The 15941-nt window shown below is 39.6% G+C and overlaps 1 protein-coding gene across 3 annotated transcripts; it reads right to left on the reverse strand.

The window, feature by feature from the left end:
* Window positions 1-1487: 1487 nt before the first annotated feature.
* Window positions 1488-11882, reverse strand: suox (sulfite oxidase). Of its 3 annotated transcripts, none has more exons than XM_084928189.1 (5): window positions 11772-11882; window positions 7385-7455; window positions 6409-6574; window positions 5340-5582; window positions 1488-4567 (listed from the first exon to the last, which is right to left on the reverse strand). In XM_084928189.1, exons 2-5 carry the CDS (start codon window positions 7441-7443, stop codon window positions 3347-3349), a joined length of 1689 nt encoding a protein of 562 aa, XP_084784315.1. In that variant the 5' UTR covers window positions 7444-7455; window positions 11772-11882; the 3' UTR covers window positions 1488-3346. The 3 variants fall into 3 exon arrangements, with proteins under 3 accessions (XP_084784315.1, XP_084784314.1, XP_084784316.1); XM_084928188.1 differs by lacking the exon at window positions 11772-11882 and adding an exon at window positions 11697-11749; XM_084928190.1 differs by lacking the exon at window positions 11772-11882 and adding an exon at window positions 7621-8771.
* Window positions 11883-15941: the final 4059 nt, after the last annotated feature.

Genomic DNA, 15941 nt, shown 5'->3' on the forward strand with positions numbered 1-15941 from the left:
GCATTAAAGGCAGTAAAACAGCTGGTCTCAAGATGTGAGTGCATGGTTGGCATCGTATAGCCTCACAGGTACCACACAGGCGGTCTGTTACACCAGCAGAGGAGTCTGAATCTACATTTTTTATTAGGTTAGAGTAATAACTTTTATAACGTGATGTGTCTTTGCTCATAATTATTCAGTTCTAGCACTGATTTACATAGTAGTACTAAGCTAACAAGAATGACTTATATGTCTCAGCTGTCCAGGTTCATGGTAGGTGCGAGAGCCTGAAAAGTTGACTGGACTTCTTCAGTTCTTTTAGTTCTAAAAAAAAAAAAAAAGAAATACAGTAGTGGACAACACGAAAATCCCACGGTGCTTAAGACCCAGCAACACCCTCAGACAGAAACTGGTTCATTCCAAGGGAAAAAACTCCCAAACACAAGCTAAACAACATAACGTACGCTGTGCAGTGCAGCAAGAGACCAAACAGCCACTCCACAAACACACAGCACAGCATAGAAGAGCCACCTCGTGCCTCAGCTGTAGATCTGGACCTAAAGGGCAAAGGTCACTCTTTCTCATCATATCAATGACCGAGAAGACAGATGGTGTGAAACAGGTCATCAATGTCCAATGTGAACAACCATCATTGAACAGAGGCGGTGACTTACACCAGCTATTAGCCACCTAAAATGCAGTCTTGAGATCTCTTCCCAGGCTGTTCAATGAACACTCACACTTTTCCTTAGGTGACCTCACATGGCAGGGTGGGGCAAGGTCTCACAGGGGGTTTCACCCTTAACCCCTGGTGATGGTAATGACCCACGCCTTTTTTCACAGCTTGGCTCATATGAGGACCCTCAGGATTACTTCCAAAACCCCACTAGGGTTTAAATACGTTGTTCTCTCTCCACTATTTGTTTTTAGAAATGAAGAAGCATCTTCAATGAGAGGTGAAACATCTTTTCTTAATATTTGTCTTTTTTATAAAAATTTACAAAAAAAAACAACTGTATTGCAGACTTCAGTTATGTTAATCTCGCATCATACTGGCGAAATATTACCATTTACCATCAATGTGACACAGTTCTGTGTGTTTGCTGACGTCGCAGTAAACCTCAGGCGTCAGCTTTGTGCTTCCTTCCATTTGCATTTGTCATTGTTGTGAAAGTTACAGTTATGTAATTAAAGGGGGAAAAAGGAACAAAAGGAGGGAAGAGTAAGACTAGTATGTACAAAATGTTCTTTTTTTGGATCAGGCTGCTTTTGAAATCGTAAGACAAACACACACGTAAGTATCTAAAGCAAACACAGAGCAGAGCTACGTGACTGACAGGAGGCGTTTTGTGTACCAGCTGGACTGAAAGTTGCTGAAATCTATCCATCTGTAACAACAGCCATCTGTCATCATGGTGTAATTATTCCTTGTACATTAATTCGAGAGAAAAAAATTAGTGTGAAAGGCCAAAATCAGGAAAAGCTGAATAACCAGACGTAGGCCAGTGTAAAGTCAAAGTCTTTATTCATTGTAAGCAGTTAAATACATTTCATGATTCTCACACTTTCAAATATAATCCACCTGTTAATAAGACTTAAGAGCAGCGTATCGGCATATTTTCATAATGTTGTAAAAATAAAACCTGCAGTTTCTCCAGTTCTTCAAACAAATGCTAAAATGACTAACCGTTACATGTTACTGGTCCTACATATTATTCCCCCCGTCCTCTCTCTGAGTGTAAGGAGTCAGCACTCACTTCTCAACAGTATATTTTTTCTGGCCTCTCCTTACCACACAGGGACCTCTGCTGTGCTGTAGCGTTGCCCTGTACACAGCTGGACTTCAGCTGGAACTTCACACTGTAGTTTTGTATTTCATATCTCCTCTGAAAGAGCAGAGGACAGGCCCATGGCATGATTAGTCAACAGAGGGCCACAGTCCACCACTGATGTGCTAACCTAAGCCAAACATCGATTACTTCAACGAGATGGTTACTACAGGTAGATTTTCTTTGAGTAGCTCAAAGTTTCCAAAACAAAGGAGAAATGTGACCACTACACTCAGTGTCACCACTATTGATTAAAAACAAATCAATACTTAACCCTTTAAAGCCGGTCGCTCCGTTTTGCGTAACTATTTTAAAATCCCGATAGCACTGCAACCACGTAAGCTAGCGCAATAATTTTTTTTGCATATGAAACCGGAGGAGTTGTACTTACATCTTGTGCCATCAGCTTGTCCTATAGGTCACAGTTTCCTTCCACATATAGCTTTGCAAAAACTGCATAAAAAGCACTTGCAGCAACAAAAACATAATATTCCAGAAACGCACTTTGCCGATCCATCAGCTGTTTGTAACACTTCCTACGTCCATCAGCGCGAACTATCGCATGTCCGCCCTATCCTGCCCGAAACCGGAAGTGACGTCATTTTGCGGAAATGTAGTTTTTTACCATCAGGGCCTTATGAGCCTATGCTGGTGTTTTTAAAAGTTTTTTCTGCAGTATATAAAAATTGGTGTATTTCAAAAATAAAACTATGAAGACACTTAAAATAAATTTCCTGTGGTGGGAAACTATTTTGTGCAACTTTTTTGTATTTACAGTTTTGAGGGTTAAGCCTCTTAAATTTCTCTAACTATATATATATATATGTTAAAAAAACAAAAACGATTTTCAATTTTTTTGTAGTTTATTGCACTTTTTTTTTGCAATTTATGTAATTACTATGCACTTAATGCAGACATATTATTAAAATTTGGACTGTAATAGTTGTATTGATGTATATGAACTTGAAATGCTCCCAAAAATGGCTCCACAGCATGTGAAAATATAATGTGAGCTCTGGCGGACTTGGTTCTATGGTAGGTCTTAAAGGGTTAAATAACCACTCGGCTTCACTTCAGCTAGATTAGAAATCTTTATAAAAAGTTAATCGCAACTTTTAACCCTTTAAAAAAAAAAAAAAATGCCCTCATCTTCAGTGTTATAAATATGGATTATAAAAAATAAATGCTTCATCATTATAAACCACAGAGCTTCAGAGTCAAACTGAACCACAGTTTTGCTTAAGAATAAAAGAAAGTGACTAATAAATGGCGATAACCAGACATAATTTAATTTGGCTGTTCACAGCCTTGAGCTTCATCCCATGTGCGTACCGCTGTAAATCTCCCCGGCAACAAAATGAATAAATATTTAAGGCTGTTTGTCAAAAATATTTCAAAATGTAGTGCTACTCCTGGTTGATCCTACATTTGCTGAGTCCATGATACAAATGTAATAAAAAAAAGACAAAAATATCCCACTCTGAGATGACTCTGTTTAAGCTCTAAGTCTTTTGATTTCTGTACTTCAACCGCTGAGCCTATTCTTCGTCGTCATCCTCGCTGATCTTCACCTTCACTCTGTGCCAGGCGTTACTCAGCAAGCCCCTCACATTCCAGATCGGACCGAATGTGTCCGGCTGCGTGTTGTAACTGTTGTCCACTGCCTTGCAAACGAGCTCCAGCTCTTGGGCCTCTGGAGGAAGAGGAACTGTTATCTCCCACAGCTTCCATGCCCAAGCTCGTCCTAGTGGGGGAGAAGTTTGATCTCCTTCCTTGTCGCTGCTCTTCAACTTGGCCACCTTCCACGTCTTCCCTCCGTCCACAGAAACATCGACGCGTATCACCTCTCTGCCCCCGCCACTCCAAGCGTAGCCCTTCACAGTCAGCATTTCTTCGCTGCGATCGATCACGGAGCCTTCTCCAGGTGTGGTAATGGCAGACTGAACAGGCAGCTCTTGGATGGCTGGAGCAGATTTGTAGTCCACTGTGTCCCAGTCTATTCCAGGGGAGAAACCTTTGTAATCTTTCTGCTGCCAGTGGCTGCTGCTCTCCTGTGCACTGACTACTATTTTACCCAGCCACTTCACGCTGCGTGTGCCCACTACACCTGGTACAACCACACGAATGGGGAAGCCATGGTCGGCCGGAATATCCTTGCCATTCATTTCATAGGCCAGCAGCACATCACCCTCCTCGCTAACTGCCTTATTTATAGGGATTGAAGCACCGTACGCACTCCCTGTTATTTCTTTATCCAGTCCTTCAAACTGAACGTGGCGAGCCCACTGGGCTACATCTGGCCCGTAACCTGCAGCCAGCAGGACATCCCTGAGCTTGGCGCCGCTCCATGTCGCATTACCAATGGCACCAACGCCCCAGTTCAGTCCCTTAACCTGCCGGGCCTTATTCATCTCGCTACGGCGGTTTCCTGCACACTGCAGGGTAGCTGTGATGGTGTGTTTGGGGAATCGAGTCTTCAAGTCTTCTAAAGACAGTGTGAGCACTCCTCTGGGTAGCCCCTCCACATGTAGGCGATATAAATCGGGGTCCACCTGAGGAACCGGGAGGTGGTTTCTTTTGAAGAAGAAAGCAGTGGGGGTGATGTAGCTGTCAGAGAGGATTTCAGGCGGAGGTTCAGCGTTGAAGGGCTTGAGGCTGTTGGCGCGCAGGACAGGGTGACGCTCAGGGTCAGAAGAGTAGGGGTCTGATGATTTAAAAGTATATTGCTTCTTCAGGTCTTCCGCATTCAGCTCACCAATCTTGCATCAACCACAGACACAAAGATTAGATTAGATTATTAGACCAAAACTGCAACTGAATTTCTCTTCAGCTCAAGAAGCTAATAAAAACATCAGCCACACATTTTTTCTCAGTGACCACTTGAGGGAGTGCCAGCATTCAGCTTACAGCCATGAGGTTTTCCTCAGTATATAGTGTGCAGCAGACCTTTTCATATGTGTCTGCACTGAACAGAAGGGCAAGATGAACAGCATACATTTAAAAAGTTAATTTAAGGATAAATTCAAGCGATGTGCTGCGAAAGCTCATCAACCTCTGTTGCAATTTTTCAAAAACATCTAATGAACAGCATCTACTGTTTTATTATTATGTCAGCTTTTCTTTTGAGTGAGAACCTTATTAAAAGAAAGAGCTCTGCAAGCTTAGCAGTGGGTATGTCTGTGTTGATGTCAAATGAAAGGCTCACACATGTGTTGAGGTCTGCAGTTTGGTTTAAGTGCAAATTTCCACACAGCTATACTGTGTAATATCCCGTTTGACACAACTATTTCCACCCATAAGAAAGTTTTTTTCCTGGTAAATTTCTATGAATAGCAGTGTTGCTAAAGCTTTTACACCCACGCTCCCCTTTAGCTAACTTACTACAGGGTTGATTATGTTAAACTCTAACCAAGCTCAGTGGTTACACCTGATCTTTTAATACTGAATAACAAACCCCAGTGCAGTACATTTTAACTCCTTAGCATGTAACAGCGCTTTAGTTAAATCAACAGAAACAAGCGGGTTTCTCACCTTATACGCAGAGAGGATTTCTAGCACATGCTCCTGATTGTGTACCGCATAAAGCGACCAGAAGGGCTCAATGGCACCACCTGCTGCCATCATGATTTTCTCCCCACCAGGGTGTATGGAAACAAACTCGGTAATGTCATAGACGCCGCCTTGGTAGGTGACCCAAACGCCATCTTTCAGGGAGCGATGCCTTGTAACTTCCTCCTGGCTGATGATAGGAAGCGGGGAGCTCTTCTCTATAGCCTGCACAGAAAGAGAGGCATCAGGCATCAGTTTCTATCAAAATAGCAATAAACTAATGGTCATGCACAGACCTATATATTCCCTACTTATTTTAAAAACACCAAAAAGTTCCCTGGGGTGTCAAAAGAAGAAAATATATGAGCTTTCAACTTTTCAAATTTGAAGCGCTACTGCTGCTTACTACCTTAACATAAAACCGTGTGGCCTTTTTTATTTGATTAAATAAACAACCAGTGAGCAGCTCCTTGAGAGTTAGCACTGACTGCTAGCATACGAGTCTCATTAGGTACAGCCTACTTTCTGGAAAGACATCAGTTGATATTTAACTGTTAAAGTTTAAAAAATGTCAGACTTTATGGCAGTTTGAGCATATAATGCTGTCGGTGCTGTTAATCTGGTCATACTGCTGAGAAAGGGTTTCTGTAACGACTGTGGACTTTGCAGGGCAGTGCTCTGTTTTTGCTTGACAAGCTCTGAAGGTACAAAATCTGCTGATGTAGTTGAAGTTATTGTCATTCAATGGCCTGACTAAGGAAGAAAGGGCTCAATGACCCACTGACTTATTTGTTTAGTGTCTACCACAACACCAAGAACCATTTAAAGTCACACTCTACTATGTATTAATAATTTACATACTTTGAACAACTGCATTCATACTTTGAAAAGTTAATGTTTTTTCGCTGAGACGGTGCAATTTTAAATTTTCATTTGCTGCTGTGGTTAAAAACATATGTAGTTAGCATAATTTAGCAAATTATGGCAAAAAAAAAAGTGCATTAAACTTTAAAAAGAAAGTAAAAATGGACAGATATCGTCTGTTTGTAACCTTGTGATGGTGTAGACCATATGCTAGTACAGCCCCTGTGCCAGCCAGCAGTCCTGCCAGGACGTGTCTCCAGCTGGCACTGAAGCCATGTTGGTGAAATCTCTGGTCATTGCTGCTGCTGCAGAGACGAACTGCACACGATGCAACTACAGGTGCCACCTGATTTCTGAGAACATTTTAAAAATGGAAATATAACTTTGACATATATATATATATACAGCAAAATCTACTAGTAAAATTCTAATGAGAATGAAAGTGAATGTTTGGTATGACCACCTTCATTCTTAAACACAGTCTGACTCTCTTAGGCAGCTTTCTTGTCATTTCATTAACTAGTCTTCAGAAGGCTAGGCTTCTTGAAGGACATTTAAAGCGCTTCTTTGGATGATGGCTGCTCTTTGTTCGGTTCTCTGTCATAATGATCCCACACTGGGTCAGTAAAGTTGAGGTCTGGGCTCCGGGGTGGCCAATCCATGACTGATGCATGCTTTTACTGCACTGGCAATGTGTTTGGGTTAAGCTGAAAAATGTTCTTGTCAATCAGACACTTTCCAGGTTTAAGGCACTTCTACATTTTCTTTACTTTTTATTCACTGGAAGCTACAGCCATCATTTGTTTACAGATTATGCCTGTGACAGAAAGCAGAAGTGCACAATGCAAGACAAAAAAAAAAACAAACTAAGAGACATCCTGTAGTTGTCAGTTTTCTGTCAGTTTTAAATGTTCACCAGGAAAAACCTGGAATATCTGTTGCTAATTGCTACTGTAGCACCAAAATAAAGTGCAAGCTTTTAGATTTATTGTACACTAAAACGTAACCTAACAACTCGTAACACTAAATTAATTTGCAGGTACACAGTCTGTTAACCAGAAAGAGTTGTCTTAGTGGAGCTCAGCTACTGAGCTACATCACAAGTAAAAATGAAGTAAATTATATGAAATAAACATTAGAAATACATTGTTATAATAATGTACCTGTCAATGCTGAGCGGGCCAATTGGATTCAGCCTGTGGCAGCGTCTGAGGAGCAGCATTGCATTGACGTTCTGACAAAGAAAGAGAAATTAAAAAAAAAAAAGCACATGAGCATCATCTGGTAGCTGATTATTATTTTTCCATCCACACTTGGTTAGCAGGTTTCCGGGGCAGATAAATGTACTTCTGAAAATGTCAGTAATGTGAAACATTTCAACAGAGTTCCCAATTTTTACTTGTATAATTCAGTGTTGTTGCACTCCTCGAGAAACTCCAAACTGTGTGTACACTTACAGCCAATGGGTTTTGAGTAAATGACAAACAGAACCTTAAAATGTTCCCATTTCTAATCAACTGACCAACAAGCTGTTACTTCATCCTTCAAAAAATAGCCAACCAGCTGAGGGGGAGTGAGCAGGGAGGAGGGGAACGAGGAGGCCAAGGGTTCAATTCACTCTTGTATGTTGTCCAGCAAACAATAAAAACTGAGGAATAGAAGCTTGACTATCCCGATAATCGAGAACAATACCATACTAAACTAGAACTACCAACCAAAAACGTATTTACAGACCACTGATAAACCAGAAGATATCACATGACGTAGCTGTGCTTTATCAGGTGATTACACATATCGTATCACAGCAGCCATAAACATTACTTTGACTTATCTGACAGCTTTTAAAGAAGCAGCACAATTACAGTCACTGAGGAAATTCAGATTTTCAAGAATGACGTCATTAACTCCTGAATCTAACCACTTTCTTTTTTTTAACAGAAAGCATTGTGCAACCACTGAGTCATGTGTTCACAAAGCTGAACAGAAGTAATGCCATGACCTCAGTCTGTCTCACTCAGAATGACAACTGAAAATTTCACTTTTTAGCAGAAACATCACCAAATCTAACCTTTCGGAGATGTTACAACTGAGCATATCACCATAAACACAACTGTATTGGTGTAAAATAACAACAGGGCTACAGAAAAACATCTGTGTGTGTGTCTAACCTGTAGAGTTAAGCTTACCTTATATTTTATCATATAAAGTATTGGGACCAAACTTGGTACAACGCTCTGCATGATTCTGCACTGTTGATTTCAACTACAAACCTGATTTGGACAGACTGTATTTAAAAGATGACACAGCTTTCACCGTGGTTCTGGTTTTAAATGTGGATGTATACTAGCAATTATGATTCTTGGCAACACATTACTTTATGAATGGGTGTAAGACGAGCTACATGCAGCAGTATTGTTACAAGTATGCTAACATGTGACAAAAGCACAATGATGCGGTTTTTGTTGGCACCCACAGCGATAAGAAAAAGATAAATAGATATAGAAAATAAATACATAAAACCTGTTCAAGCGGGGGTTGATTTACTCCAACTTGAAAAACAGATTTTTGTTCATCAAAAGGCTTGAAATAACAAGAAAATGCATAAAATCCTGTTAAATAAGGTATCACAGACTCTTTGTGTCTGAATGGTGATAGATGGTGAAATATCCATATGAATTTATGGGTAGAAGTTCATAGGCCACGATGCAGGGTCTCACACTATACGGCCTGATGCGACCTGAGTGCTCAAACTGTGCATTCATAACATGAAGCTTATCATACAAAATCTGTCTCTCGCTCTCCCTCTCTCTGTCTTTCACTCACTCACACAGGCACACACACACCACCGTCAACTTTGCTAAATTACTAATGAAAAACATTGACCAGGCAGCTGTGATTGAGCAGCAATGTCCATCCAACTCTTTTCATGGTTGTTGTAGTCGTGATAATTTTGTGAGGCCACATTGAAAAGCCTTGGATACAGAAGCGTATCAATATAATATCACGTTATTACAATATACAGAATTATCACGTTCGTACAATATAAATATTATATAGGCTACATCGCAGCTCCAGTCACGCTTCCATCACCGTCTTTCTCGTCTTTTCCCAGAGTAACAGCCAAACAGGAGGATCTATTGGCGAGCACTGCTTAGCCTTGCACGCATTCTTATTTTAAACTTAATCTGGAATTCATTGCAAACTGTTTGTGCAGGATATGAATGACAAGATTTTGTTTTTCTACAAGAGTTAGTAAAAAACATCTCCAGTGTGATCAAATCTTCTTGCCAAACATCCGCAGCTTTGCAGTGTATACAGCACTATAATGACCAGAGCTAATTCTTTTGAAAACCTTACATCTTTCCACAGGTCTCAACTTCATCAGACATCACCTACACACAGAGCTGGATGAGGCCAGCGCAAACAGCAGCCTAACCGACTAAGATGATGGATCCATGGGGTCAGGAAAGCCAGAAGCAGGGGAACTGGAGAGGTACCTTTCATGTCCATTCACTGGAGGTGTGGATCTATTGCATGGCGTTCCTCACATCAAGAAGCTGTTGATCAAAATCAATACAGCTCTTCCTGCATCTGGAGCTTGTGAAGGACTTCTCAGTCATGCAGGACTCCTGTTCACTGCTAAACAGTGACAGCTTCACAGCAAGAACCTTGAGAGCATACTGCTGCTGAAGCTTAACCATCACCTCACTGAGTTAAGAAATGGCACATTTTTGCTAAATATGCAGAAATAGATGCACACCCATAAAATTTATGGTACACTGAGCTGCCTTGTATGTACATATGTTGAAGATGCCTCGTTCTAATGTTTTCTCTGAGGCTGCTGTGCCATTTGGAGCAAAAATGAATATAAAGTTTACAGCATATCTTGTCACTGGAAATTGTTTGCACTGTTTATATATTTATATTATTTACTGTAGGTATTGGTGAAAAAAGCTTGTTTGAAAAATGTTGTGAAAATCTGAAATCTTGAAATTAGAATTGTTGTGCCTTATTTTGTTGATCTTTTTACATATATTCCTTTTGAAAATACTAAAATTTGTATATTTATTTATTTTTGTTTGTCTGATAGCATTTATTTATAAAATAAATCGGACATTTCAAACAGTTACTCGCTACTTGAGTAGTCTTTTCACCAAGTACTTTTTTACTCTTACTCGAGTAACTTTTTTGAAGACTACTTTTCACTTTTACTTGAGTAATAATATTTTAAAGTAATGCTACTCTTACTTGAGTACAATTTTTGGATACTCGACCCACCTCTGAAATTCAACCACAATCAGTAACCACAACCACAGACACAACTTCCCCCAGCACAGCCTGCCAGGGCAGAGCTCACAGTCGCTGTCGCAGCTCTGAATGGTGAAAGGACGAATGAATAAATGTATGTTACAGCCTTACCAACTGATCTAATCAGTCACCATCAGCATTTATATCATCCAGCAGATGGAATTTTAAAAAGAAAGGGATAGGAGAAACGCCAATCACCCATGTTATGAGTGTTAACATTACGTAATTTGTCCAGCCTTGGCTGGACAAACTACATCTTTGGTAACACATCTTTGGAAAGCAACAAGAACAACTGATCCCAGCAAGGTCGGGCAGAGCATAAAGGAGTAAATAAATAACAACACACAACAAATGTTATGTAAATATGTGCCTCAAAGAAAAAAAATATTGGCCAATATATTGGAATACTGAATTTACAAATCAACAAAATCTGCAAAATCCCATATTTGGTCGGGTTCAACATTTTTTGTAAAGTGCTAAATCACCTTGTTTCTGTAGTATCTGCTAGTATCTGCATGGTGTTCCTCAAAGCTAACACTATATGGACAGGACACACTTCCACTTCATATGTTTACCACCATGACCTTTCAGCATAGTCTGAACCCCTTACCCTAAAAGTAAATTACATGTATTAGCAGACTTATATAAAATGTATGAAACTAAAATGAAAACAATATAAAATCCTGCATTTTAGAAAAAGTAAACTAAAAGGACAATATGTACTTTCAAAACAACCAAGACAGAAATAAAATACAGAGGAATGTCCTTTTTAGTTTGGTCAAACCTGGCAAAACAACCAGCATGGACAACATCAGCATAATAATAATACCAAAAAAAGGAGTATGATGGCACAGAAGCTCCAGGTCCCTGCTGGTTCACGCTGAGTACACATTAGCTAAACCGGTTAGAGGCTTCTGATGACAAGCGAGGGAAAAATCTATTAAAAATCTTCACTGACTATTTTATATTAACCACAGCGAACCAAGGCGGTAATAATCCTAACGAATTCAACACAAGCACAAAGTTTTAATTTAATTTTTTAAATGGCAGCACTTCAATGTTTACGTAACAAACACGCCGGCGTTGCGCTTCATCGCCATCCTCACGGCTAACCTAGCTAACATTTCAGTTAGGAAGCATGCTTCTTGTAGCCCTTCCTCACCCAACCTGTAAATAAGTCTTCATGAACAGAAGAAATCTCAGTTTTCTCCCGCTTTTTGGTCCAAACCGCAGCGCACTCACCTCTCCTGTGTTTCTGTGTGCAGTGTTCTGTGTTGCTCAAGATGCCCGAAGGACAGCTACCCTGCGGATCTCTGAACGTACCCACACACACACAGTGAACGAGGAACGTTCAAGAAAGCTACTATTTACATCATCCACGTAATGACAGCACAGGGGACGCTTCATCCGCCGAAACGATTAATAATAAAACTAAATTTTGAATATTCTCCTGTCTTAAAAAAAAACAACAACAACAACTTCACTACTAACTGTCTAACAAATAAAACACCCTTTTTATACCCTTAATTAACCATGTACACCTCGTTATTATTTTTTTGCTGCAAAATATAAAACATATTTATTAGCGTATTATCATATAGTTATTAATGTGATATCAACATCTATGGCAGAATTTTACATAACAGGCATTATAAACAATTTGCTAAATTGACTGTGCCAGCAGTGACTTTAACACGCTCAGCTCTACTTAAATGACCAGATAATCCTGAACGCACCTGATTGACGGGTTAAATACTAACTGGTATGCAGAATACAGCTTGTCCTCCACACCAAAAATTGAGATAGAGCAAGAGAACAGAAAACACAGAGACCACACCCTGAACAAATGCACAAATGTAGAAGCCACTAAAAGCCTTCATGCGCTGGAACAAAGTAGGTGTGCCTGTCCTGCACTCGACTACTTTGCCCTGCTAAAACGAGCAAATATAATGAATGGGAACAGCCTCACTTTCACAGAGACAAGAAAGCTCTGTTTGAAGGAGCTGCTAATGTTCCAAGTAGTAATATACCTGTACTTCTTTTTGGGGTCCAGGGGTCATATGAGTTTACATGTGTTTAATAGCGTATTATTTAATGAAACCATTATGTGTTTTAATTAAACTCTTTTTTAAAGGATTGTATAGGTCTCAGAGTTCTGTTATTTAGACATAGATGATTTAATTTAACTACTTTAGGGGTATTTTAACTAGTTAGGAGTATTTTGCTTTTTCTAATAGTTTCACAGGCTAATAGTTTTTAAATAGACCACCACAAACAACATGTATCCCTTTAGAAATAAACTGTGATACTTCTAAAAGTACATATTCACACTAGCGCTGTATCAACCCCAATGCGGCTTTAATACAACTAGTCTTATAATTATCTACTAGTCTGCAACAATTAGACTCGATGATCACACATAGATGATTTAACTATTTTAGGGGCATTTCACTTTTCTAAAAGTTTCACAGACCAATAGTTTTAAATAGAGCACCACAAACAACATGTATTCTTTTAGAAATAAACTGTGATACTTCTAAAAAACACATATTCACACCTAGTCACACTCTGTAACAGTTAGACAGAGGGGGTTTAGGCGCCCAACAGTCTGTAAAAAGGTATGAAGCAACAAAAGAAGCTCCCTTATCAAGAGCATCCCAGCCCAAAGGTGTTTCTTCACAAACAGTTAATTCCCACACTCTGTAACAGTTAGACAGAGGGGGTTGCAGTTAGGCCCCCATCAGTCAGTGAGCGCTGTTATTTAGACATAGATGATTTAATTTAACTACTTTAGGGGTATTTTAACTAGTTAGGAGCATTTTGCTTTTTCTTTAGTGCTATTTAGGAGCAAATAGTTTTCAAACAGAGGGCCACAAATAATAGGTATCCCTTTAGAAATAAACAGTGATACTTCTAAAAACCGTGTATTCCCACACAGCATTTAATTTAGCTAGTTTAGGAAGATTTCACTTTTCTAATAGTTTCACAGGCTAATAGTTTTTAAATAGAGCACCACAAACAACATGTATCCCTTTAGAAATAAACTGTGATACTTCTAAAAGTACATATTCACACTAGCGCTGTATCAACCCCAATGCGGCTTTAATGCAACTAGTCTTATAATTATCTACTAGTCTGCAACAGTTAGACTCGATGATCACACATAGATGAATTAACTATTTTAGGGGCATTTCACTTTTCTAAAAGTTTCACAGACCAATAGTTTTAAATAGAGCTGTCATGATCCTGGGTCCTTTTGACCCAGCGTTTGGTGTTTTCTGTTCTTCCTCTGTTTAGTGTTTACTCTGTTCTGCCGTGTGTTCTTGTATTTAGTCCGCGTTTCTGAGTTTGTCCTTTCATGCGTAGTTCCTGTTTTATTGTGAAGGTCTGCGTCTTATGTGAGTGTTTTCAGTTTGCCTCCCTAGTCTCGTCACGTTAATCACTCCCAGCTGTGTTCCCCACCTGTGTGTAATCTCCCTGTGTTCTCTGAGTGTATTTAAGTTGTGTCTTCTGTCATAGTAGTTGCTGGTTCGTCTGTGTTGTTTCCCCTCGGTCTCCCTGCATCTCTCCATGTGTATTTCCCCGGACCTCCCTGCATCTTCGTTTCTGGTTTGTTTTGTTAGTTTTATCCAGTTTAGGTTCCAGTTTCATGTTCCCAGTGCCTTTGTTGTTTGTTTTTTCCTTTGTTATTAAATACTCACCTGCACCAGAGCTGCCGCGTCCTGGTCCTAAATATTCCATATATATGTTTCCAATAAACAGTGATACTTCTAAAAACCGTGTATTCCCACACAGCATTTAATTTAGCTAGTTTAGGAAGATTTCACTTTTCTAATAGTTTCACAGGCTAATAGTTTTTAAATAGAGCACCACAAACAACATGTATTCTTTTAGAAATAAACTGTGATACTTCTAAAAAAACACATATTCACACCTAGCCACACTCTGTAACAGTTAGCCAGAGGTGGTTTACGCGCCCAACAGTCTGCAAAAGAAGTCATGAAGCAACAAAAGAGGCTCCCTTATCAAGAGTATCCCAGCACCCATCCCAACTGTAGTTCCATACATTCCACATTTTTAATTACAAACAAACAGTTAATTCCATTATCTTATCTTATCATGTCCGAGGCCAACAGAAACCATGTCCAACAGAGTCTCCAAAGGCTTTCCACCTTTCTTCCTTACATCGTGCTCTTTTATCTCTACATCTCAGAGGTCAACTGAAAGTAGCCCCACCTATATAAAAACACCCTAATCAGACACACTGTATCTTCCACACTACTTCACAACGGCCCTTGAGAGCACAACACTTTGTTCATCAGCGCGGTCAGCAAACCTAACAGCGTTCTTTTTAACATGGACAACATATATGGTAAGTAAAACAAGACTATTAATGGATTCTTAAATATATACCACAGTATATCATAAAATATTCAAACTGTTTTCTTCTTCTAAACAAAAGCCTGATTTTTAGGAGATCGGCACAACGGGGCACCACACGTTTCACTTACAGAAGGTCTGTGTTTCTTCTTTTTTAAAAACAGTCATCAGTTCACACAAAACAGTCTGTGCCTCATTGTTTTAGAAGCAATCTTACCTGTTTCTCACATAGTAACATTTAAATGTATATTTCTCTTTGTTTCTACAGGATCACAAAGCTATATTGGGCAAACTACACCTCTAAAAAACACAAGGCAAATACGGTGTTACACAGGTTTTAAATATATGCGTGATTGTTTAAACCTTGTATTAACTGGGCTTACCCCCTGGGCACAGGGTCAATAAGTTGTCCAGAAAAACCTACAGAAGCGGGTGCAATAAGACCAAGCCATACGCTAGGTGTGTATACAGGTCTCTACACATGACACTCAATTTAAAGGAAAAAAAAAGGTTTTAAATATTTACAAATGTTCTAATACACCAGGCCTGAGACACAGTACGCAGCATGTCAAGAACCGGGGCCATCCGGAATAACACAGAACAACGTGTGAGTATAGGCATAAATAAATCAAAAGAGCCAAACACAACCTGTTTTTGAAATGATACACCATGTATATATATATATATATATATATTTGTTTCTAACACCCTTCTATCTCCACAGTGATCACACAACCCCTTACCACTATGGACCCCATGAAGACCCCTTGATGTTTTTGGAATATTTACGCGATATCGAACTCCCAGAACAACAACAACCAGAAAACCCACAACCTTTGTGCAACAACAGTGACTCGGAAGCAATCTTCATCACAGGACCACACATACCAGTGAGTGAGTGTCTGCCTAGTGATTTCAGCGATGTTTTTGAGTACAGTCTATCAGATTTTAATATAATTGACATACCCACCACGCCAGAATGTCTCAGAAACAACAACAGTGATTCAGACATTGGTTTTGAAGAAGAAGGTT

The sequence above is a fragment of the Perissodus microlepis genome, chromosome 5 (assembly GCF_051167445.1).
Source record: "Perissodus microlepis isolate ML-2025 ecotype Zambia chromosome 5, ASM5116744v1, whole genome shotgun sequence".
Lineage (NCBI taxonomy): Eukaryota > Metazoa > Chordata > Actinopteri > Cichliformes > Cichlidae > Perissodus > Perissodus microlepis.

Excerpts from the sequence above, each read along its gene's own strand:
- suox (XM_084928188.1), bottom strand. Across the intron at positions 6,575-7,384 it reads GGCCCGCTCAGCATTGACAG|AAATCAGGTGGCACCTGTAG; the intron begins GTACATTATTAT and ends AAATGTTCTCAG. Across the intron at positions 5,583-6,408 it reads ATGGTCTACACCATCACAAG|GCTATAGAGAAGAGCTCCCC; the intron begins GTTACAAACAGA and ends CTTTCTGTGCAG.